Below are 25,299 nucleotides of genomic sequence, written 5' to 3'. Positions count from 1 at the left end.
GAGCCTAAGCAAGCTGAAACATGCAAAATATGTACCAACACACACACACACACATCTTCACACCATCAAAACTGTGCCATTGCATTGTCACATATATCACAAGACTACTCTGAATAATAACTCATTTTATTTTTTACTATGAAGTCACTTCTGGCTTGCAGAACAAACGTAAATCACTAGTTGCGCAGGTAAAATTTACGTGCCATTAGCAAAAAATTGGACATAATTTGCATAAATTTTCCAAGCATTGAACAGGAAATGTTGATAATCAGGAATGTAAGAAAGGTCTAATTTACCGTTTCTGACCAGTCCAAGGTGAACTCGGCCTTTATGACTTTCTTAGGCAGAGGCGGTGACAACTCCTCATCAGAGAAGATAAAGCCCAGACTTCTGCGGTCTGAAAAGGAAATAAAGATGTACAAGAGTACAAGCAGATGAACCACAGACAAAGTCCACCAGCATTATTCTACTAACACTAAAAATTACAATTATAATGCGACAATCGACTTCCATAATTCTTTTTTTTAATAAACTGTCTGATAGGGGAAATCAGGTTTCTGTTTTTTTTCATTTCTTGAGTATATTATAATTTTTATTTTCAAATATATCCATACATATATCAGGAATATAATAGTCTTTATTGTAATGTAAATAAAGGATCAGGTTTAAATGATATTAACAATGAACATGTGAATTTTTAACAAATATTTAAACAATGTGAACATGATTATAACAACAAGCACCACAAGTGAACACATGTCAAAATAGAAACTTAGAAACAAAAAATAAAGACCTAAGTGACATTCTGTGCTACTCTGTATCAAAATGCAATTAAGTAGAATATCCCAAAACATATTACTTTGTTAAAACAAAACAGAAAAGGCAGTGAATATCTTTTTATTAAGAGTATGAAAGATTGACCTTTTGGTAAGAATTTTGAGTTGTTACTTCAATCTATATTTAAAGACAAGATTTCAATGATGGAAATTTAAAAAAAGTATATATTTTAATTTTAAAGTCCGTTCTCCACCAATTAAAATTCTGGAGGAAAATTCACCACCTTTTCCAGATAGTATATGATCCCATACATTTCAACTATTTCTTCTGGTATTCAAACAATGATCTTACTTGACTTTTCAATGAGTACAGTTGGTCTCAGCTGAGGCTGGGAGCGTATCTCTTTCATAATCTTCTCATGAACGCTTTCTCTTCTCAGAGGTGTCTGGTTTAATTTATCCAGAGGTACCTAAGCATAACAAACAAAGCAGCCATAATCATTTCACAGAATTTCTGATCGACTTTTAAAGTTCAAGTCCACCCCCAAAAAATGTTGATTTAAATCAATACAGAAAAATCAAACAAGCTTAACACGGAAAATTTTATTAAAATCGGATGTAAAATAAGAAAGTTATGACAATTTAAAGATTTGCTTACTTTTCACAAAAAAAGTTATATGCACAACTCAGTGACACGCATATACGAGTCGATGATGTCCCTCACTCACTTTTTCTTTTGTTTTTTATTGTTTCGATTATATAATATTTCAATTCATACAGACTTGACAATAACGACCAACTTGACTGAATAACAAAATGTTAAAACGATGGTAATACCGATTGTTCAGGGAGGAATAAAATTTGAATATTTCATAAAATACAAAAGAAATAGTGAGTGAGTGATGTCATCAATCGCTTGATTTGCATACCGACCAGGATGTGAATATAACTGTTTTATTAAGCGGAACTTAAAAATGTCATAACTTTCTTTTTTTTCATCCGATTTTGATGAAGCTTTCAGTGCCATGCTTGATGGATTTTTCTCTTTATATTCAAATCAACCTTTGTTACCAGGGTGGACTTGCCCTTTAAAGGGGGGCAGTTCAGCCTGATGGTGAAGACGTTTTAATATAAAGAGGCGAACATCCATCATAAGAAAAAGAAAGTTATGAATTTTTAAGTTTGTAATTTGTAAATTCATATGCAAGCAGGTAACATGAATATTAATTCTTAAAATCCCATATTCAGTGGTTCATGATGAGGAAATATAGATGTATTTTTCTTACAGAAGTCAGTACAAAATGATATGTCTGATGAATCATACAAGTGCACAAGTAAAATCATTCTATTAAGTTTCTGAGAAATTGGCATTTTTAGGGAGTCTATATCACATGACGAAGCTGCTTGCATGTGATGTCACAAAAATGTTAAAAATCCTTTCCCTTCATCTTTGTTAAATGTTCATAATTCTTTGTTTATTTTGCTTTTTCTGCCATTATTAATAGTAACATCACATATCACTTCCCCTTTAATACCTTACTCTGCTACTCTTTCTGCATTCGCAGTCATTTGATTGTGTCCCAAGCCAATAATCCAACCCAAAGAACTTTACTCTCAAAGCTTATCTTTTTCAATAATGGGGATTATGAAAACATATATATGTGAGATCTCTAAATCACTAAAGCACCAATGGACACAGCCCAGCTATAAGAATAAAGATGCATGTTGTTAATCTTAAATACCTTGGATTTAAGTTAGTCATTGTAAGGTGATACATACATTTTATCTGCCATAAATTGTGTTTCCTTGCATTAGTTTAAGCAACTTCTAGATTTGCAATATTTATCTGTAATTACTCAAAGGCAATTCTATAAAGTATGTACAAGTTTGTTTAACCTACTAAATGTGGGACCTCCCTGAAAAAAATTGTCAATGTATCCTAGTTCATATAAAAGCTGCAATTTGTTTAAAAGAACTTTTCATTAAGAATTAGTGGCGGTCAGGGGCAGTGCTTATCATGATGAGTAAATATAAGAAATTTTCTGTGTCTTTCGGGCCCGGCCACTGTCGTCTATCGCAGCTATAACACTGGACCTAGAAGTTCATCTTAGAATACATATATAACACAAGCAAAAGCATAATAGTCCAAATAATTGCTTCAACCTTGGTGAATATTCGACTTGGAAGGTTGACTTAATATGCAAGTTTACCGGAAGATTGAATTGATAAGTTGAAAGGGCTAAATTAGCTGATTGCTTACCGGTTTAAGAGGAGGTCTTGATCGGATGAAATCAAGGATGATGTCATGTGCTTCTTTCTTAACCCTTGGTGGGATACTACCATTCACCTGTGAAGGTACATAGAGAGAGAAAGGGAGAGAGATGCCATGTAAAATGTATTATAACATAATACTAGTAATAACAACAATAATAATAATTATACCAGTTTGCATATTGTGTAACACTTAATTTATCAGAAGTCTCAAGCACTCTACAGTAATAATTACTCTCACTTTAGCAGAGCTTCTGTTACGCCTACTTCTTTTAAAGGAATAATTACCTGCTAAAATACCCATTTACTTTACCAGGGTTGAGTGCGGCACAATGTGGATCAACATCTTGCTGAAGGAATCTATACGATGGCTGAGATTTAAACCCACTACCCTTTGTTTCAAATTCCACAGACTAATCCACCAAGCCAAAATGCTGAAAACTGAAAGAAATCTTGGATGCACTTACCATGACTTTGTTGAGAGTAAACCGATGTGATCGTATATCATCCATCAGCATTTCATACGGCGTCAGAGCGTACTCAATAGGTGCCCTACCCTTCTCATGATCTGCAAGCTTCTTCAGTTTCACTCCGTTTCTTAGGTCTCTCACCACATTCAGCCAGATTTTAGCCTGGAAAGTGAAGGACATACATACCAAATAATGACATTCAAGGAGCTCGAGGGTGTTTCAAAAAGCCATTTAAGGTTTCAATAACTTCACAAATACTCAGGCAAGGTGCCATGGCCAAATGGTCGAAAGCGACCGACTACACCATGAAATTCTGGAGTTCGATTCCTGGCACGACCCTTTGCTTAAGCAATGCATTACAATGTATATGCATATACATTGCTATTTTTATTTTGTATCAAATGAATGAAAATGCTTTATGCATTATTGATACAAACATGTGCATGTATAATGGCTGAAATATATGGAGTGCCAAAGTAAGTTAAAAATTTACCTTGGTATTAAACACAATGGGTGGTATTCTGATAGTCATGGTTAAGTTAAACCTGTGATAACTTAGACCACACTTCTATGGAGTGCCAGTTGTCAACTCATTCCCCAGTTAAAAATCATACTTAAATATCCTGCTGCAAAAAGTTATCAAAAATTAATAGACTCTTGAAATGGGAAGAATATACGAAAATACAAAAAATATAATGGAATTTTAATGAAATAATTGGTACATTATAATTGCCACAAATATGGAAGAAATATCATGAAGCCAGTATTTCTTAGAAGTGTGGTAAAAAATCTAACAAATTTGATCATAAATTTGATATTAGTTCAATCAATACTTGTCAAATACAATCTACCCTAAAATATGAGTATATATTGCAAGTTTGCAACCCCTATTTCTGTGTATTTTAACAATAAAGACATGAAAGCTTATCAAGAAAATTCCATTCTGGCTTTCTATATTTCAATACTTCATTAAGTTATTTGAAATTCTACCAATGGCTTTTATTTATAGTATACCAAACTTGTTTTTATTACACTAGAAATTCTCAACCCAATCCTACATCGTAACTACCAGGCTCTCATGGAGTATAAGTTATCCCATCTCAGAAGAAAATAGAAGAACTGTATCAAAACTTTGCCACGTGTCTCTCTATTACAACTTTCTTGAGCAGGGGGCCGTTTCATAAAGCTGTTCATAAGATAAGAGCTACTGTAAGAAAGACTGGTGAACCTTTCTTACGCGCTAAACCATCGCAAATGAATATACCACACGAAAGGTTTACCAGTCGGTCTTAAAGTCACTCTTAACTTACGAACAGCTGTATGAAACACCCACCGGACATCTCAAAGTCAATATTAAAAAAAATTGGCCTGAAGACACAAAGTGTTGAAAACCAGGAGGGATACAAATGGCGGACAGTGCAAATTTGAGAGAAAGGTCTCATAATAAATGTGCACCTTTTTCATTGGGGGCTACATATGCACTGAATTAAAGAACAATATCAAATCTACATAGTCCATGGGTGGTATTCTGAGGTCATTTTATCTTTAAAATATTGTATTTTATCTCTTAAAATGAAATTGGTATTCTGAGACGAGATTTTATCTCTCAGATAAAATTTTAGTTTTTATCTTGCGTATAAATTTTATCTTGCGTATCTACAGATGATACGCAACAGAACAATGCCTGCGTACACATACCCATCGCGTATCTGGCCATTGCAACGCAGATGATGTGCTTGCGCCCATGTTACTTTGAAGAAAAAATAAAATAAACTTAAAAGAGGGTAGAGGCTATTTTATCTCTGTGACGTTGATTTCACCAGTATTTCTAGGTAAATTAACCCAAAATGATGACATGAAAATGAAGAAAAATTATATATTTATTGAGAATAACACCTTAACGTTGTTCCTGTACAATCAGAGAGTATTTCATAAGACTTTTCTTTACTAATATTGTCTTTGAAATGATGCTTGAAAAGATGCGATATAGACTTCCAAAAAAGATGAGAGTATTGTCCTTTTTGTTAAAAAGAAATCTCCGTAAAGACGCGCAAGCGTATAGTGCAAGCGTATTTGAAGTCAATAAATTGACGCAATCTCACCCCTTTGCCACACCTCCTGGCTGAATGGATTTTAATTGGTTGAGTGATATGAGAGAGCTATATATAAAAGCGCGTTTCTAATTGGATATTGATTAAAAAATAGGTGTGTCTTACAGAGATAAAATGAAGATAAAATGGTTCTCAGAATACCAATTCGGAGAGATTTTAAGGGTATTTTATCTCACTGATTTTAACGGAGATAAAATATTTTATTTTATCTGAGATAAAATGGATCTCAGAATACCACCCCATGGTTCCCCCCCCCCCCCCCCCCCCCCCGCTGTTTTAACCTCTTGATAACAGGCCATTGACAGGCTGCATGAAATTCAGTGTAATAAAGAATGCTATGTCAGAAATATTCCCTCACTCTGTACATGTAGTACATCACCTGAACTCGTTTCAACTTCTTTATAATTGCATAAAAAGGTGTAAAAATATTATTTAAAACTGTAAAATTATTTTGAAATAGGCACCTTTATCAAGATTAAGAGCCGAAGATTGTATTTTATGTCTCCTCTTTGATATGTATATAAATTTATCCATATAAAATTTTATTATATTATTATTATTAAAATAAAAAAAAATATTTCTTTTATATTTTATTTAGCATATTGGCTTGACATAATTTGCTAAATAAACATGCTCAATACAAAATTCATGATGTTAGCTTTGAGATATTTATAATTTGCTATATTGTGATTTTGTACTTTATATCAACTTTACGATCTTGGCTTGAAGAAATTATTTGCTCAATCATACTGTTAACATTCAATTTATGATGTTGGCTTGAAAAATATTATTCCGTAAATTGTACTTTATCACACATAATATGCATTTAATGAGCTAACAGAAATGTATTACTTGCATGACTGCATTTTATTATACGTTATGATCAGAGTAAGAATTTTCTTAATTCTCTAATGCTATAACAAAAACCATAATTCATACTGTAAACTCCTTAAATTGTATATTGTATTCATTTTATTTGCCTCTGCTAAATCTTTTTTAATAAGTTGTGAGTAGAAGCAGAAAATGAAAGGAATAACTCAGAAATAAATGTTAATTGTGATTTTTCAAAATCAATTATTATATATATACATATATATATATAAATTAATATATATCAAATTGGCAACTCCTTTCATTGCTGCTTTGAACCAACAATCCCAATAAATTTCATATCACAGTTAATGAATTCACAAAGGAAGTTTTGAAAACATAATTTAACATGAAAATATGGTACATGTATATGAGTGCCTATGATATAAGCTGCTAAGTTTATGCTTGTTGGTATAGTTTGTTGAGATTTATTTATCTAGCTGAATAGACAAAGTGCAGTGATGTGTAGACCAAATGGGTTTAGCCCATGTGGTATAATAGTATCTGATAGGAGTAGACCAACTACTTTTAGACTAAGGGTGTGTTCAAGGTCGATTTTCAAATTTAAAAGGTAACATGAATCATGATTGAAAACACAATTACAAAACACAGAATACAAACACGATCATGGGTGCACTGTTCAGTGTCAAAAATATAAATAAAGCTGATTACACGTCGATAATCATAAAATCTCCTGCTCTTGTTTTATATCCCAGCTTACTGCGCAGTTTGACCCATCATAAAAAAGGTCAATTCACACATGTGCTTGTGCAGGCTTCCACTACAAGAGCAAATTTAAAGACGATTCAAAACTCAACGTGTTCAATGTCGCATTTGTGATGCTGATGATTGTAAAATCTGAGATGTTTCCTAACACATCTTTTTCGGTGTATAAATTTTCCTCGGAATCCCTATCTAAAAGACATTTATTTTTATGACCGGGAATGGGGGACATTGAACACACCCTTTGTTTCTCATTATATCCGCGTTTTGCAAAAGCATTTTCAATAATGATTCATTTTGCTGTTCAAATTTGAAAACCGATATCAAACACATTGAACCTTGTGATGAACTTACCCATTGTCTTGGATGCAAATCTTCCACATTTCCATCACTCATATCATTACCCTCTGATAAACTTCTTAAAATCTGTAAAGACATAATGAAACAATATGCAGGATCACTCAAAACTATAAAGTGAGGTAAATTCTTCTCATTCATCCAGTCATGTTCAATATCAAGACTTTCATTTAAAAAAAAACTGAGAGTACAACTCAATTGTTTCAAAGATTCCAAGCTATCTTTTGCCATATAGTCCATAGTCCAGTGCACATAGGATCTGCACAGCCTCTGAAGGACCTCCCCTTCAACGGGTTCGTCAAGCCAATTGATAATTTGCAAAATGTTGTGACAGTGAGTTGCACTCAAAGTTTTTTTAAAATCAAAATCTTCATATTGCACATAAGACTAGTTCAGTAGGACAGGCAGATCAAATGACAAAATAATCAAGTCCCTAGCAGAAGTGATGATTTAGAGATATGTGGCATTCTTGCGGAAAGATTAAAACTCTCTGTAACCTAATATCCAAAGCTTTTGAACTTAGAAGCTACTAATCTAGTATTAATCGCTATTCTGTGACATCATCTTCATGTAGAGTCAGCACTAACTGAACAAAGCTTTAATATCATATCATCACCTTAGATGTACAAGAGAGGTAGTCTTTTACACGTAGGCCTATGACCTCTCGGCAGCTAAGGAGTTTGACTCATACAAGTCATATCAATAACTCTTCTTTTTTATTTATACATCTGAACTTATTAAAGAAAATCATGAAATGTATCTTTTTCTCCTATAATTTTTGTTTAATGAATTTGCAATGTTTGATCAGCTTTTCATATACATGTAGATAATTAACAGGTGGCTTTTTTTAATCACAAATACGAGTTACAAAGTAAATTGCAGTACACGGGACTGAGCAGCTGATTGCATTGTATGTTGCAAATGATAACATCAGGAGGTCACTTTCTCCAATTGAGTCCTCAGCCTATGCCCCTGCTGAGATTACTGAGGCCAGTCTCATTAAAATACCCCGACTTCTTGTTTGTAATGAAATCCTTATTTGGTATTGAGCGAGGTCAAGCAAATGATCAAAGCTCATTGACTTTGGACCACAGGAGATGATGTGATCCAGATTTTTTTTTTCAATTTTATTTTTGTTTTTGCTCTAGTTGGTCATATACTGTAGTTATTCATGTAAATGCTCAGCCCAGGGGGGGGGGCACTCAGTACATATTGCATGGTGGGTATGTGCCGCGGAGGGGACCCCCATTTTTTACACTCAAATTTCCGTTCCAAGGCATAGCATTTTTGTCTTGAGAAAAAGAACAAAGAAAGCCGCTCCAAAGCATAGCATTTTCTTCTTATCGAGGAAAAAGGAGAAAGAAATCCGCTCCAAAAGCTTTGCATATTTTTTGTTACGCCGTTCCAGTCGCATTGATCCGCTATACAATGAGCTGCAAAGTGAATTTTGGTGAAAAGCGGCTGCAGAGCACTGTCTGACCATCCCCTCTGCGCGAGTGCACACGGCAGCCGTGCCACCAGGCTAGCTGCATCATACACGCATACCCGTTCCATAGGGATGCACACGCACTCACATGCTGGCGATCCGTTCTAAGGACCCCTGTTTTCACAAACATTTGTAGTTCCAAAGCCTGTTCCGCGGACCCTCCTTTTTACAATAAGCCCGCTCAAAGGCCCCCGTTTTTGTTTCGCCTGGTAGCACACCCCCACCACTCTTTTGGTCAAGTGTCCCCCCCTGGATGCTCAGTATGTTTTTGTTTTTAGTTGCTTTATTCATGTACTTCCTTTTTTTTCAAGTGAAGCAGACCACTAGCCTCACCCCTCCATTGCCTGGTTCCCTAGTGAGCCATTCTACCATGTTGATGGCAGAAAGTACAAAATGTCCATGTATTGTAATGTATCAAAATGTTTCAAAATGTAGATCAATTCAGAAGTGAGGAAGATCTCCTATCATAGTTATCTTTGTTTGAATTTGGAATCTTTTCCATGAATTGATTTTTTTTCTGTTCTGTTCAAATTAATTTGGTTACCAACATGACATGGCTGAAAGTCCACTTGCAACCTTGACTGGATTATTGGTGGATTAGTCCAAAATGTGGTCTGTTTACATCACAGCGTTCATTCCTCCCCTATCGGTACGGTTTCGAGCGGTATCCAATTGCTGACACCAAAGGGCGCTCTCGATCTAAGCTCTGAATAATTTGCGTGCGCTAATTGAAGTTGTTGCCGATCATTTCCAGAGAGAGTCGAAACGACTCTTTTTACATGTACCTTTACCTTTACCCGGGATTCTGGAAGAATGCTGGTCTCGGGTAGGTTCGCTAAAAGGTGGCCCGAGGTAGGCCCCGGGCCGGCCCAAGGTAAGGAATCTCTCAGATGTAACAGGGGTCAAAGTTACTCATAGTGGGATACCAATTTCTTGCTGAAATGATTATTGGCAAATATTTTCATACTTAATATGACAGTTTGTTTTTTAGTGTTTGGTACAGATATGTCACAAAATAAAATTTCCCAATCTGGATACCATTTCATAAAGATTTGTTATAATAACAAACGCAAAATTTATATAACAAATAAATGGCACTTTACCTCATTGCTGCCAGTGATCTTGTTTAGGAATGTAGCAAGGTCTAGATACTCAGTATAGACTGCTCTGCACACAGCTTGGTAGTGGGTAGAAGCTGCTTTAGGTTGTGGCAGATGATCAGAACACATCTAAAACAGATACAAATGATGATAAATCATAGTTTTATTCAATATTTTATCAAAAAGACAAATACACAGATCTACCTATGTAGGTAACCATTAAAACAACTGAGAGACAATGTACATGTGAGAACATAATTATAACAAATTTGAAATATGTGGGGGCGTCGTGATATCCGACGCTCGTCTTTAAATTGAATCAGAAGGACCTGAGTTCGAATCCAAGCCATTGTGTGTTTTCCTTCAGCAAGAAATTTACCCACATTGTGCTGCACTCAACCCAGGTGAGGTGAATGGGTACCTGGCAGGATTAATTCATGGAATGCACCAAGTGTCTTTAGCAGCTGGAGCTAAAGACGGGTTAATATATAGTGCACCATTGAATAGGCAACTAGATAAATCGGCGCCTCATAAATGCTATATTATTATTATTATTATATTGGAGAGGGCGAATTGATAAGTCTTTTACGAAAAAGAGAAATAATAGCAAAAATGTATTATCAAGGGCGCCTTTGCATAAGACTCGGAACTTACATGTATCATAATGGTAACAGTCAAAATTAATGTTATGGTAGTTTACATTAGACTAAATAATGGGAAATTCACATACATATTTGTGAGTGATTGAAACACATCAAATATTGTAAGGAACTAATCTTCCTTTGATTGACTCTACTTCACAAATAATCAGATGAGATGTGCATGTACTGCTAAATTTGAGGAACGGTTTGATGTCCTTTTTCTTTACCAAAGTCGGTCATGTGTTTTATACTCTATCCTGCAATTTAACCAATATTTAAAATTAAAATCTAAAGGTCCGGCTCCCGAAAATCACTGCAGCAGAAGAGCAGCACATTGCATGGAACTTTATTGGAATGTTATGAATCCCATTATTACACTGTAAAACCCATGAATACATTTTGCATGTATTACAAGAGTTACAGCTCCTTCCTCACAACTTCTTGATTGTATAGAGTACACGAAGCTCATGGGTTTTTATTAAGTAAAATGTAATGGATCAGTAAAGTGATATCAAAGTAATGCCTTCTTCTCATTTGATTACAGCTTAATTGAAGCAATTTTCAATCATCAAGGGGTTTGTTTTAAAGGAGGGGTAAATTTTACAATGAGATTATTGGCTTGGGTAGGATTTCCCTGACAAGATTAGCAGTAGGAGTAGAACAAGGGTAAAGGAAGGTCATTATAACATGATCTGAGGGAAAGTAGGAAACGTCACCCTGAAGATATAATGGAGGTTTATTATCTAAATAATTAGATTATTCCTGCCTTTGAAGTATTCGTTACGAATGTTTACAAGTAGATTACATTGAGATCGTCTTGACTTGCTGTAATGCCTCCTAGTTTTCATGGCTTATTCTTAGATCATGTGATGTACAAGATGAGCTTGCACACAATTTCATTTATAGTAGTTTTTGAAAAATTCAATAGATAAAGAACTATTTAAAGACCACTCAATAAAGTCAAGGGTAGGCGACACAGTAACATGTAACAGCCATTAATTGTAGAGCTGCTTTTCTGATTATTAATCAATGATCTGCAATGAAATCAAACATAGAAATCAGCCTCACTATGAATTGCGAAGCTTTATGTTACAGGGCTCAAGTGGGTGCATCATAAAGCTGTTCGCAACTTAACAGTGACTTAAAGAACGACTGGTAAACCTTTCTTACGTGCTACAGTAAATAATCACCGATGAAACATATTAATGGTGAATATTATTTACAACAAGAAATGACCACAGTTGTTCTTAAAGTCGCTCTTAACTTACAAACAGCTTTGGGAAACAGCTCCCTGGTCCCAGTAACCACAAAATATACAGAATGACTTCTAATTCACAAATCAGGCAAAAAAAAATGAAAAATTTGCATGAAATCCAAATGCACACACAACAAAGTCAGCCTTAAACATGTATACATGCAGCATTGCAAGCAGTGTAATTGTGGAAACATACTTCTGTTACTTACCTTTAAAAGTTGCGTAATTATACAGGAATCATTTTCGCTGTGCAAGTGGTCATCACGATCACTCTCATCGTTCAACCTTCCTCGATCTTCTGTCTCTTCTTCTTCACAAAGTCCCTCATCCTCTATTCCTTCATCCACATTGAAATTATCAGCCTCGTGGCGAATATTGTTATTATCATTAGAGTTTTCAGCATTGTCATGAATGTCAGCACTTGTCATGAACTCAATCAATTCCTCCAAGGGACGTGAAAGTTCTCTCTCCTCTTCTTCTGAAAGGCCATAATCCAGTGCATGGTAGATGATCCTCCCAAGAGTATTGATAACCTGAAGAAAATAATAAATTATGCCATATCTGATATATCTGTTTTGATTATGCTTGGTTCTACGATTTCTATCTTTATGCTGTATCAGAGCTGCCAACCTGAACAAGAACATTTCAGTATTTTCAAGGCTGAAAATCAGCATTTTAGTGAGGAAATTAGTATTTTCACAGGAATACCATAGGACAACACATAAACTGAAACTTTAGAAATCAGTATTTTGCATGAAAGCATCAGTATTCTTCTCTATTTTCAGTACTAAATACGGAAAATCAATACTACTTGGCAGCTCTGCTGTATCAGAAATTTCTATCCTTAAGCTTGTTTTTGCATTCTTACAAGTTACAATTACTTTGTATATATGCCTTACACTGTAAAGTGCATATGGAGAGCTTTTTTCAATTATGCCCTTTAACTCAATCTTTATCATCATCATCATAATTATCATCATTATCCGTGGCAAATACAGTGAAGAAAATTATACACAGGGCGCCAAGGGTCAAAAAGTAGTCATGTTAAGGCATGTACATGTACATGTATGTAAATTACCATGAATTAGAATTTATCCAACATTTAATGAACGCAAGACTGAAATGACACTCATTCTACCCTGTACCCACCCAAATGTGACTCAAAATCAAACCCCCCTCCATTTCTGGAATATTACATTTTTGTATTAAAAATTGCATCTGGCAGCATTTATTTCACTTTGTAAGGTATTGTAAGAAAATTCCATTCTATACTGCTCTACTACATATGTAACACTAATAAATTACAGACATATAAAGTTGTGCATTTACTCAAAAAAATGCTCTCCTTGAATTGGATGGCCGACAGCAGATGAATTTTCACTTGCCACATACATGTAAATGCAGTTCATTTATTATGCTAAAAAGTAGTGAAATGTTCCATACCCCCCTTGCATGGTAATACATTTTAGGGCATATGGTCAGATAGAAATATATATTACAAAGCTTGAATTGATCTAAGTAGGCCTATATGTACACAACATTTAATAATTCGACAGGTATATTGACTGCATGGATTACAATATTTACTTTTTTAGTTTCTCAGATGCATAAAAGGAACATTCCATAATAAAATTAAAAAAATGATTTCCCTCCTCTTCAATTTATCAGAAATATGGAAACATACAAGTTATCTATTCTTAATGAAGAAAATGTGAATTGTCAAACCAAACACTAATTTTGAATTTTGTAGAGACTGCAACATCAGTATATGACTGCCATAACTGCCAGCATTTAGGACTAAAGGACAGGTATCACTATCAGACAATGGAATGCTTACTTCTTATAGAAACATAACCCCATAATCTCATCCATTCTCTAAAACCGTGAACTTACAATATTCATTAACCATTTGCTCTGTACATGAACATACATGGATGATAAGATACATTGATGTACATGTATGAAAGGGAGGAAGAAGACAAGAAGACAGCTGGACAACATTTCAAAAATAATAAATAAACACTTACCATAAGCTGTGTCTCTCTTGTGTGATCTGTGTAAAAAAAAAATAAACAGTTGGAAGAAATCGATCAATTCTTGCATGTGTTTTGGTGTTGATAGTTTAAACAAGGATTAATATTATCAACATGTACAATGTACTGTAGGAGCTGTTATTTTCGCGGGGTTTATTTTCGCGGATTTCGCGAATTGCCGATCGGCCGCGAATTTAACAACACGCGAAAATATTGACACATTTCTTAGTCAGTGCCAATGCCCCCAACAGCAAAGCTTTACTATTAAAAACATCCTGCAAAGTGAGAAATAGAGAGATGCACCTCTATATGTAAAAAAATAGGCTTAGAAAGTACAGTTAGTGATTCAAAAAGTTTGCTAGAATTTCACTTTTTTTTTATTTCTCAAACAAAATCAGGGCTTAAACTATTTTCTAACATTATTTTATCAATATTTATACACTTACTGTAATATTAAAATGTATTTTCCATGAAACAATTTGATTTTTTTGTCATCTGATTGACTCTATACACACGTATTGGTAGCTATTTGCATACTCATTAATATTCATAAGTCACATGACCAGAATCTTGAAGGTTCACAAAATTCCACAATTTTGCACTTTTTACCAACTTTTTGAAAAATGAATCGAACCAAACGCAAATTCAGATTGCTTAACCCTATAGATCCTGTGGCATGATGAATTTTTAGATCTAAAGGTTAAAAAATGGAAATTTAAGCCACTTTTTCCACAATTTGTAACTGTTTTTACAGGGACATATTTATGTACAAAAAACATATTAGCATGGTGACTTTGAGGAGTGTAGATTTGCACATGATTTGCACTAGTTTTGCTTCTTTGAAATGCTGTGGAAATGTATTGTACATCTTCTGATCGCGAATTTAACAACCCGCGAAAATGTCGGGACCCCTGCGATTCGCGAAAAATTCTGTATGCGAAAATAACAGCTTTTACAGTAGTTTAGTTGATGTGCCATGGTCTTGTACCTTGTGTACTGTGCAACTATATAGAACGCATATTAAGCGTATTGTCATATATGTATATGGGGCCCGGGCCTCTGTGAAGGGGACAGCCGAGTATAAATAATGCCAACAAAGAACAAGGGAAGTTCCTTTTGCAACAGCCACCCAAAGTGAAACAAAAAAAATCACATTAGGGTTAGGAGTAGGGCTTGGAGTAGGGCTAGGGTTAGACCAAAAGCTTTGGTCTCTGTTATAGGCTATCGGTTGTTCCACTGTTCCGAAGAGTTTTGAAAGATTTTTTTATTTTCCTATTTCTCCTCATACACAGATGGCTTGCGAACGTGCAGCCGCCCCCCCCCCCCCGGCAGGGATCTTTGATTTTTTAGGTAAAAACATTTACACAAAAGTACTGCACCTATACAGGGCTCGACACTAGCGGCGGTCCGACGGTCCCAGACCGGTAAAAATAGCTGTCGGGCCAGTAGATTTTTAGAAATTGGAAGATTTACTGGTCCGACATGACCAGTAAAAAATATCATTGTCGGGCCAGTAATTTTTCCAAAAATAGCAAGATTTAAGGGTCCGACATGACCAGTAATAAAAACCATTGTTGGGCCAATAACTTTTCCAGAAATGGTCAAATTCACAGCAAACCATTTCCCCCCGTTAAATTCTGCCATTCACACACAGAATACACACAGAATGAATCGCACATGGTACTAGAGTACTATACAGCATGCATACAGTGTACATGTAGTCAGCCACACAACCAACATGGTAAATTCTCCACTGGCCGCACGAACGAAGCCTGGCTAAACTCTGGCAGAAATCTCTCACAGAACTGTCAAAATTCAAGGTTCATACTCATGAAAGGCTCTTATAATGTCCATATTTCCTAAAAATTGGAGCAACTCTGTCATTTGTAAGCAGTAAAAGGAGAAATTTTCACTTCTGTTTTGGTTCAAACAGATCGGGTTTCGGGTGATATCGTCTGAATACATAATAGCCCCACATATGCATTTATGTGTGTGTTGATACACTTGGTATCTGACTTTCTTTCGTAGCTATTTTAATTGAGCCAAAAAGATCAATGAATTATTTATGATAATAGTTTTAGCTTTCTTCCTATCTTTCCTTCTTAATCTTTCTTTGTTTCTTCCCTCGATTTTTTTTGTCACTGTCTTTCTTTTTTATTTCCCTTTTTTCTTTAATTCATTTTTTCTTTCTATCCTTTTATAAAGTATTTTCTGTATTTCCTTTTTCTCTTTCTTTCTTTCTGATATTTTCTTTCTTTAGTTTTTGAGTCCATCCATCCTATATTCATCTCTTCTTCCTTTCTTTCCTTCTTTTTTACCCCTTTCTTCATTCTTTGTTACTTTCTTTGTTTATTTCTTCCATCCATCATTTATTTACCCTTTCTTTTTTTATTTCTTTTCTCAGCCGTTTCTTACATTCATTCCTTCCTTTCTTCTATCTGTCTTGTTCTTTCCTTTTTCCCTTTGTTAATTATATCCTTTTACCTTTCCTTCCTTTTTTTTTGACTGCTTGCTTCCTTTCTCTCCTTTATTCTTTCATTCCTTCCTTTCTTTGTCTCTGTCTTTCTTTTTTTCTTCCTTTCATCTATTCTTTTACCTTTTTTTTAATTGCTTGCTTCTTTCCTTCCCTTCCTTCCTTTATTTATTTCTTTCCTTCTATCTATCATTTTACCTTTCCTTCATTTCTTCCTTAATTCCTTTCTTTCTTTTGTCTGTCTTTTTTATTGCTTCTTCTTTCTTTCCTTTACTACTTTCTGGATTTGTTCTTTCTTTCTGTATTGCTTGCTTCATTTCCTTCCTTCCTTCCTTCATTTCTTTTTTTCTTTTCTTTCTTATATTTGTTCCTTCTTTATTCCTTCCTTTCCTTCTTAAGTTCTTTCTTTTTTTCTTCCTTCACATCTATCCTTTCTTTACCTTTTTTCTTCCTTCCTTTCTTTTATTCTTTCTTTCTTTTCATTTCTTCCTTCCTTCCTTTCTTTCTTCATTTCTGTCTTTCTTTGTTTCTGTCTTGCTTTCTTTTTGTCTTTCATTTCCTTCATTTTTTTTGGGGGGGGGGTAACGAAAGGCTAGAAAAATAAACCTACGCCTTTTCTTAATGTTTCCTTATTTTTTGGGACCAGTAGATTTTAGGTTCGGACCAGTAAAAATTTGAAAAACTGGGTATCTACTGGTCCGACATGAATAGGTTGGACCAGTAGAAAAAATGGGTTAGTGTGGAGCCCTGACCTATAGCAGGATTATTATTCCGTTTTGGCCTGAAAATTGAAAAAAAAATCAACTGTCTCGCAACGCCTACTTCCCTGGTTTATGTAATTACCTTTAGTTACATAAACATATGGCCATTGAGTCCCTGTACTGTACAAATCAAGTTAGAATTTTGGTCTCTGTAATTGGTGAATGGAGCCAACAGAGTTCAGCGGAACAACCAAGATAAACAGAGACCAAAGCTTTTGGTCTAAAATCTACATGTAGTAGTATCATCTAGCCTTGAGGACTCTGATGATATTAAAAAATATCACAGAGACACAGAGTCCTAAAGGCTACTGTAAGTAATCATTAGACCAAAAGCTTCACTGTCTCTGGATTTTGGTTGTTCCGCTGAACTGCGTTGGCTCACTCACCAATACATACAGAGACTGAAGTTTTTGGTCTAGACTTGTTACAAGGAACTTACAGTAAACATTAAATTAGACTATTTTGATGTCATGGATGTCTCGTTCTAACAGGACAATCAAGGGCAATACATTACAATAATCAATTTTTAATATGGGCATCAAAAAAGAATAGCTAGAATAATGACGTTCAACCATCATACATATCACACTGCTCCTTTATTTTATGATCTAAATATTCTCGATATTTTCAAACAATACCAATATTTGATAGGATTTTATGCACGATTTAATTAATAATCAGTTGCCGCATAGTTTTATTGATTATTTTTCATTTATAGACCATCTTTACGATACGAAAATTAGAGAATAGCAAAATGATAATCTTGACAAAAATACCAATTTGGGAAAACAATCTATTTCATTTTCTGGTCCTACTTTATGGAATCATCTGCCAAGTAATATTAAAAACAACTCCAGTCGCAAGACATTTAGCAAATCATTAAAATTAATGCTACTGCAAAATACTGGAAGATCTATAATTAATTTAGTATTATACTGCCTGAAAACAAATAATTCTATATAAAAATTGTGAATAATTAAGATATTTTTTCTTGTAAATAGTGTAAATATGTTCAATAAAAATGATTGCAATTTTCTGCAAGAGTTATAAGTAGAATTAGTACTGAATTTGATGTACAATTTTGAGCTTAATATTATTGTTTAAACATGTTAAACTATGATGACATTTATACTTGGGGCTAACCTCGATTTACCGGTAATAGCATCTTGCCATTTTTTGTTTATATGTGATGTACTCTTTCATGTAATTGTACCTGACAGTGGTATATATGGTAATAAAATCAATTTAATTCACTCAATGGAGAGACAGTTGCCAATATAAAAACATACACTACAGTGTGTGTACCTTCTCTTTCTTTATTGTCGGTCAGCTGCTCCTGCTCTTCTGCGACCGGTAGTCGAACGGTTCCATCTTTACTGAGCAGAACGCCGTTCGCACTTTGGACTGTTACATTCCCGTTTACACTTTCATCTAAAAACTTTCCACATTGATAACAAATAGCCCAAGCTTGCTCTTCGTTCAAAGGTGCACTGAATGATTCCAAGATATCTTGTAACGATATTATTTCTTGCTCTGAGTTCAACTTTCCTTTCGCTTTGTCGTCCTCCATTTCGAAAGCAGTCCTCAATCAGTTCCGCAAGCCTGGCCGCCCGGTCCACCACTACATGCATGCACTGTATGTAGCATAGCAATGTTCAATTCAAGCTCACTGCACTCGATCCGGCCGGCGCGGCGCCAGCAGAACGGGCACAAGTCGCCGTCTTGGGGCGGCTTCCGTATAATTTGAAAAAGGGTACCGGATTGTATGCGCAGTGACAGAGTGGAGCGGCGTTGGTGGTAATGGTGGTGGTGGGGTGGGGCGGGGGTGGAGATGGTGGTGGCGGTGGTGGAGGAGGTGGTGGTGATGGCCGGTGTTGGGGATGGTGGTGGTAATGGCCGGTGTTGGGGATGGTGGTGGTAATGGCCGGTGTTGGGGATGGTGGTGGTGGTGATGGGGGGTGATGGCTGGTGTTGGGGATGGTGGTGGTGGGGTGGGGGGTGGAGATGGTGGTGGTGGGGGTGGAGGAGGTGCCAGGTGGTGGTGATGGGGTGGATATTTAGAATTAGGAAATAGATAGATACTGATAGATAGGGGATAGAAAAGGACTAAGAGAAGGGGAGAGGGGGGATGAAGGGAAAGGCAAGATGAAACAAAAGAAGGCGATTGAATATGATAAAACATGGAGGAAGATAGTACTAGTGAAAAGAGAGAATGGGAATAGAAAGAAAGGAAGGGAGAGAGGCAAAAGAGAGACCGTTATAAGCAAAATAATTAAAAAGAAGAGGAAATAAAATTTGAAGGCAAATTGAAAGAAATGCAGAGGGAAAAGGAGAGAGAGAAGAGACCAGACAGCTACTAGCTGGGTAAGGTGAAGGTAGGCTCGATGAGCTTTAAAAAAAATCTTTAAAAAGCCATTTTCTCATTATTTTTCACAAACTTAGGGAAAAGAAAAAAATATAAAGAAGATGCAAGGACTAATAGAAAAAAAAGGACAATGGCTGCAGATCCAGGAGCGAGGGACCCCCCCCCCCATGCCACAGTATAAAAAAAACAACCATAACTTTGTTATTTCTTGTCCGATTTTGATCAAATTATCAGTGTTTTGTTTGTCGGATTTTTCTTTATCCGTTTAGCCTGGAGCATCCCTTTAAAGGAGAATGAAACCATTGGAACAAGATAGCTTGTGTAAAAACAGAAAAATCAAAGAAACAGATCAACAAAAGTTAGAGAAAAATCGGACAAATAATGAGAAAGTTATGAGCATTTGAATATTGCGATCACTAATGTTATGGAGATAGCAAATTGGCAATGCGACAAAGATGTGTGATGTCACTTGTGAACAACTCTCCCCATTACTTTAGTATATTTTTCACTTGAAGTGCCTCTTTTATCACATCTATCCATAGATCATGTATTCTTTCTACATGAGGGCATGTATTACATATTTTTAAAGAATACATCATGGATAAAGAGTTTGTAGTATCAATAAAAAAAGCAAAAAGAGACATTTTGAGGGTATTTTATAGTCCACCAAAGGGAAAGTTGTTCATCAGTGACATCACACATCCTTGTCGCATTGCCAATGGGAGGATCTCCATAGCATTAGTGATTGCAATATTCAATTGCTCATAACTTTCTCATTATTTGTCCGATTTTTCTCAAACTTTCTTTATTCTTATTCTTTGATTTTTCTGTTTCTACACAATCCTATTTGTTCCAAAGGTTTCATTCCCCTTTAAGTTTACTGATATTTGGCAGAAGTACAAACCTACGGAATGTGGTAGATGCTAAAAGCTAGGAATCATTATGAATCAGGTGCCCCTTTCTTTCAAAATTACAAAATTTTTATCTACTTATTTTTGTATCCTTATAAAAGGCAAAAAAAAATAATATATTTTTAAACTCTAATTTTGCTGTCATTGGGATGTTTTTGAAGAGTTTGATCACAGTCCAATTGCATTTCATGTAGAAAAATACGACCCCTGAATCAAAATTTTGAAACTTCCCCTTAAAGCTACTTAATTAATCATAAAAATCTGAAATTATTTATGATTAGGAGATACCAGTAAATTTGTAGAAATATTTATTTTATTGGAAAACTGGTCATTTATTATTGGTGAAATCACATGAAAATAGTGATTTTTATTTTTATACTCCCGTCCTAGATGGGACGTTCTTGCTTGACCAATAACTCTATTTTCTGTGTTACAGGCGGGCGTATTATGTGCTCGCCATTGTGGCACTCTTGTTTTAAAAAAAAATTGTTTACCACTTCCACAACAGTTCCACCCAAGCCCAAATCATCTAAAATATCCTTGTTGCCAATTCATCGCAAAATGTAAATGTTGCACTTTCATATTGATGCATTTATCTTGAATAAACTATTCTCTTCATGATAACTAATAAGTGAATTTTGGGTACTAAAACATAATGCATAACAGATTTTTCTCCTGTTCTAACTTGCTATTTATTCATCCTATATAGTATTTATGTAATTGTGAAGCTGAAAGTCTATGCCATTCTTTATTATTATGAGGCATTCTTAATCAGATCAGGATCACAATTTTTCTAAGGTACAAGACAACTATTTCATGCATTTTCAGTAGCATGAAATGAAATCCAGAATTATGATTGACTGAAAAAGATTTTGAAAAGAAAAAGCCTACGCATTTTAATATTTTGAAGAGATTGTCACATGGGGAGTGCGAACGGTCCCTGTGTATCTTGGGGGTTTTTCAAAATTACTGTACCTAAAATTTGCACTTAAATTCTATTAACAAATTATGCATCGGTCAAATCATGCTCAAAGGACAAATGCCACCACATATTAATCCATGAGATTGCGTGTTAAATATCATGTACGCGAAGGCACTAAGCCTGACTTTAAAAAATTAAATCTTTGTGAATCCCCCCCCCAATATGAGTCTCTGCGTGAGGTCATGTTGTGGGTCTCTCTAACCAATCACTGACGAGATACATCACAGGAAGAAGACAACAAAAGTTTTGTATTTTAAAAAATATTTTTAATATGAATATAAAATAAAGCTTTCTTTCAAATTTTATGATCTACACAAGCAGATTGTAGATTAGTATATACACACAATTACAATGTGACTAACCATAAAATATTGCAAACAAACAAGCATATTAGATATATATTCAGCATAACCCCGCACACAACCAGCCTTATTATGACAGTCTGAAGACAAAATTTTCCAAAATTAATATACATGTATGTATATTTCATTATCATGATTCAACATACGAGAAGAAGTCTGTTGTATGATTGGTCAGAAGTTATCATGTGACATAAAATAATTATAGATCCAATAAGGCACTTTGTTCCACTCTCACTTATATAAATTCACACATTATATACATGAATACAATTTTGCAAATCTTTGGTAAAAATAAACTTTGTCATGAATACTGACAGAGGAATGTCAAACTGCACCCCATAAACACAGGGCTGGACGGAGTTGGAAATACTGCCTTAAAGGACAAGTCCACCCCAACAAAAACTTGATTTGAATAAAAAGAGAAAAATTCAACAAGCATAACACTGAAAATTTCATCAAAATCGGATATAAAATAAGAAAGTTCTGACATTTCAAAATTTTGCTTCATTTCACAAAAACAGTTATATGAACGAGCCAGCTACATCCAAATGAGAGAGTCGATGATGTCATTCACTATTTCTTTTGTTTTTTATTGTTTGAAATATGAAATATTTTGATTTTCTTGTCATTGTCATGTGAAATGAAGTTTCATTCCTCCCTGAACACATGGAATTCCATTATTTTAACATTTTGTGCTTCAGGCAAGGAGGTCCTAATCGTCTAATTCGTAAAAATTGAAATATTGTATAATTTAAACAATAAAAAACAAAAGAAATAGTGAGTGAGTGACATCATCAACTCTCTCATTTGGATGTAACTGGCTCGTTCATATAACTATTTTGTTAAAAATAAGCGAAACTTTGAAATGTCATAACTTTCTTATGTTACATCCGATTTTGATGAAATCTTCAGCATTGTGCTTGTCTGATTTTTCTCTTTTGATTCAAATCAACATTTTTCTGAGGTGGACTAGACCTTTAATAAATTTTTTGAGAAAGATGGAAAATAGAAATGCAAGGAAATACTACAAAAATGTATTCTTGAATATTTTTAGGTGTTACCAAGATGTTTCTCAAGCATATTCTAGTATTTCTCTGTACCTCCCTGTACTTCTAAGCATTTACAAATATTTTCACTGTATTTCTTGGGAAATTGCAATCACTGAATGGAAGTATGAAACATAGAAAATGCATACCATAGAACAATAACAATTTGTAAAGTCTGCACCTAGTCCCAGCTGAATACCGACAATTTTGTTTTTGCTACAATTTGAAATTTTCAAAGTGATTTGAAAATGGACTACAGAAATATTCATGTTTTGTACATGATACATATAGCCATAAATGTGTCTAAAACTTTAACATGAAGTAGCTTCACTTTGGAGACTCATGCTCACATCATGGACCCAAAAAAGCAATCAACAATAATCCTTTAAATAATGGAAGTCTCATTTTGCAAAACCAAAATGCTTAATTCCTTGAATTTTATCTTTTCATGGGAGCATTCCCATGAAAAGACTTGTCGGATGTTTTTTTACCCAATAATTCTTGTTTATTTTCCAAGAATTACCATGGTAACAGTGCTTCTCAGCCACTCAAAAATCAAGTAAAGTCTTAAGATTTGACAACTTTTGAGACAAAAATGTTGATGAAACACTCCTGTTTATGTATCAACATAAATATAGAGAATGTCTAATGCTAATTACTTGCTCATTGGTGTGGAAAAAATCATTTTTAATGTTATCAATCCATTGACAATTTAAAGATTTTAGTAATCCATATTATCAAAATTGTATGAAATATACTGTTGTAATAAACACCGATAAATTACGTGTGATAGACTTTTTCTTCTGATTTTCTGCGATCTAAATCCTGTATTTAGATAATAATAATATATAGCATTTGTATAGCATACTTTCCATCTTAATTAGATGTTAAAGGCGCTTCAAAGCAAATCACAAAAAGGGAGAAAAAAATACATGGGAAGTTAAAACTTCACAAGGATAGCCCTCAATTAGAAATGGTTGTCTGTCAAAAAGCACCATTATCAGGGTCCACACAGTCATGAAAAATCACAGAAAAATTTGTGGTCATGGAAAGTCATGGAAAGTCAGGGAAAACTCAGGAATTTGGAAAATCTGTGGAAAGTCATGGAATGGCATTTACCTCTTGGCTATGGCAGCTTTCAAGTTTGTTGTGTCTCGCAACTCTTATACTCTGTGATCATACTCTGCTATTATAATTGGTGTTCATGATTTCCATTTTTTTCAAGTTCTGTCACATCCCAACTCCTGGAACGTCACAGGAAGTCATGAAAAGCAGCAATTTTGTCATGGAAAAGTCATGGAATTCTGTTTTCAAATTTCTGTGGAACCCTGATTATATAGGTACGTCTCCAGGTTTTCCCTGAAGGTGGTTGCTGATGTTTGGGTTTAGAAACCCTGTGGAAGAGAATTCCACAAAATTCGGTCAAATGCATTTACGGACAAATTTACCATCAAAATGTGTTTGTAAGGGTCCTAGAAAGAACAATTTTCATATTTGGAATGAAAGGTTCAGAATAAATTTTTTGCATGAAGTTTTTGAATGATGATAGCAATTTTTTTAGATAGGTATTAAAAGAATGTTTAATCAGATAGTAAAAAATACAAGAGGTCGGTAAATGAGACTTTCTACCAATACCTGGGGAATGTTTCATAAAGTTAGGAACGACTTTAAAAACAACCGGTGAACCTTTCTTACATGCTAAATAATCATCAATGAACATTTAATGGTGAATATCATTTACCCCAAGAAAGGATAACCAGTCGTTCTTAACCCTAAATAGACTGGGCTATTTCGACGCCTAAAAAGACTGGGGGGGGGCTGATTCAGCCCCCCCTTATGATCTCGGCTGTTGATCGCGCGATCGCGACGAAAATTGGCACACGCGTTACCCATGGCATTATCTACAAAACTATACCATCAAATTTGGCAAAAAATCTCATGTCTCATTAATTATGCTAATTTATGCGTAAAATCATAAGTTTGCTCTAATTAATAAAATAATGCCCCTGAAATGCTAATTTTTGTTTCACATACTCTAGATAGGCATCTGATCAAATTGATTTGAAAAAAATTTCAAAATCAAATTTATTTTCTTATGTATTCTATTGTTTTCTAAATTTCTTATGTATTTCTTTGTTTTTCGACTTTTTGTTTTTTATTGTTTTTTCAAAGGAAATTTTCGGGGACTTTATTTTGACCATAAACAAGATAAAATAAATTGATTTTGAGCAGTAAAAGGAAAAATAATGATACATTTATGAATTTTGGCTAAGAACACTATTTGCATTGGATTTGTACACAAATTC

At 34.7% G+C, this 25,299-nt stretch overlaps 1 protein-coding gene across 1 annotated transcript in view; it reads right to left on the bottom strand.

Annotated features, from left to right (window-relative positions):
- LOC121407954 (protein spire homolog 1-like) overlaps positions 1–18,971 on the bottom strand; it is a 26,462-nt gene extending 7,491 nt beyond the window's left edge. The window contains exons 1-9 of the mRNA XM_041599221.1: positions 18,633–18,971; positions 14,088–14,113; positions 12,270–12,593; positions 10,168–10,293; positions 7,576–7,647; positions 3,515–3,679; positions 3,037–3,123; positions 1,129–1,246; positions 297–397 (exon numbers count right to left, since the gene is read on the bottom strand). Of these exons, the coding sequence (XP_041455155.1) occupies positions 297–397; positions 1,129–1,246; positions 3,037–3,123; positions 3,515–3,679; positions 7,576–7,647; positions 10,168–10,293; positions 12,270–12,593; positions 14,088–14,113; positions 18,633–18,897 (1,284 nt within the window). The 5' untranslated portion in view covers positions 18,898–18,971. The remainder of the gene's footprint in view (positions 1–296; positions 398–1,128; positions 1,247–3,036; positions 3,124–3,514; positions 3,680–7,575; positions 7,648–10,167; positions 10,294–12,269; positions 12,594–14,087; positions 14,114–18,632) is intronic.
- Positions 18,972–25,299: the final 6,328 nt, after the last annotated feature.

Source organism: Lytechinus variegatus, chromosome 2, assembly GCF_018143015.1.
Source record: "Lytechinus variegatus isolate NC3 chromosome 2, Lvar_3.0, whole genome shotgun sequence".
In the NCBI taxonomy this organism is placed as follows: Eukaryota; Metazoa; Echinodermata; class Echinoidea; order Temnopleuroida; family Toxopneustidae; genus Lytechinus; species Lytechinus variegatus.
This window is presented reverse-complemented; position numbering and strand designations above follow the sequence as displayed.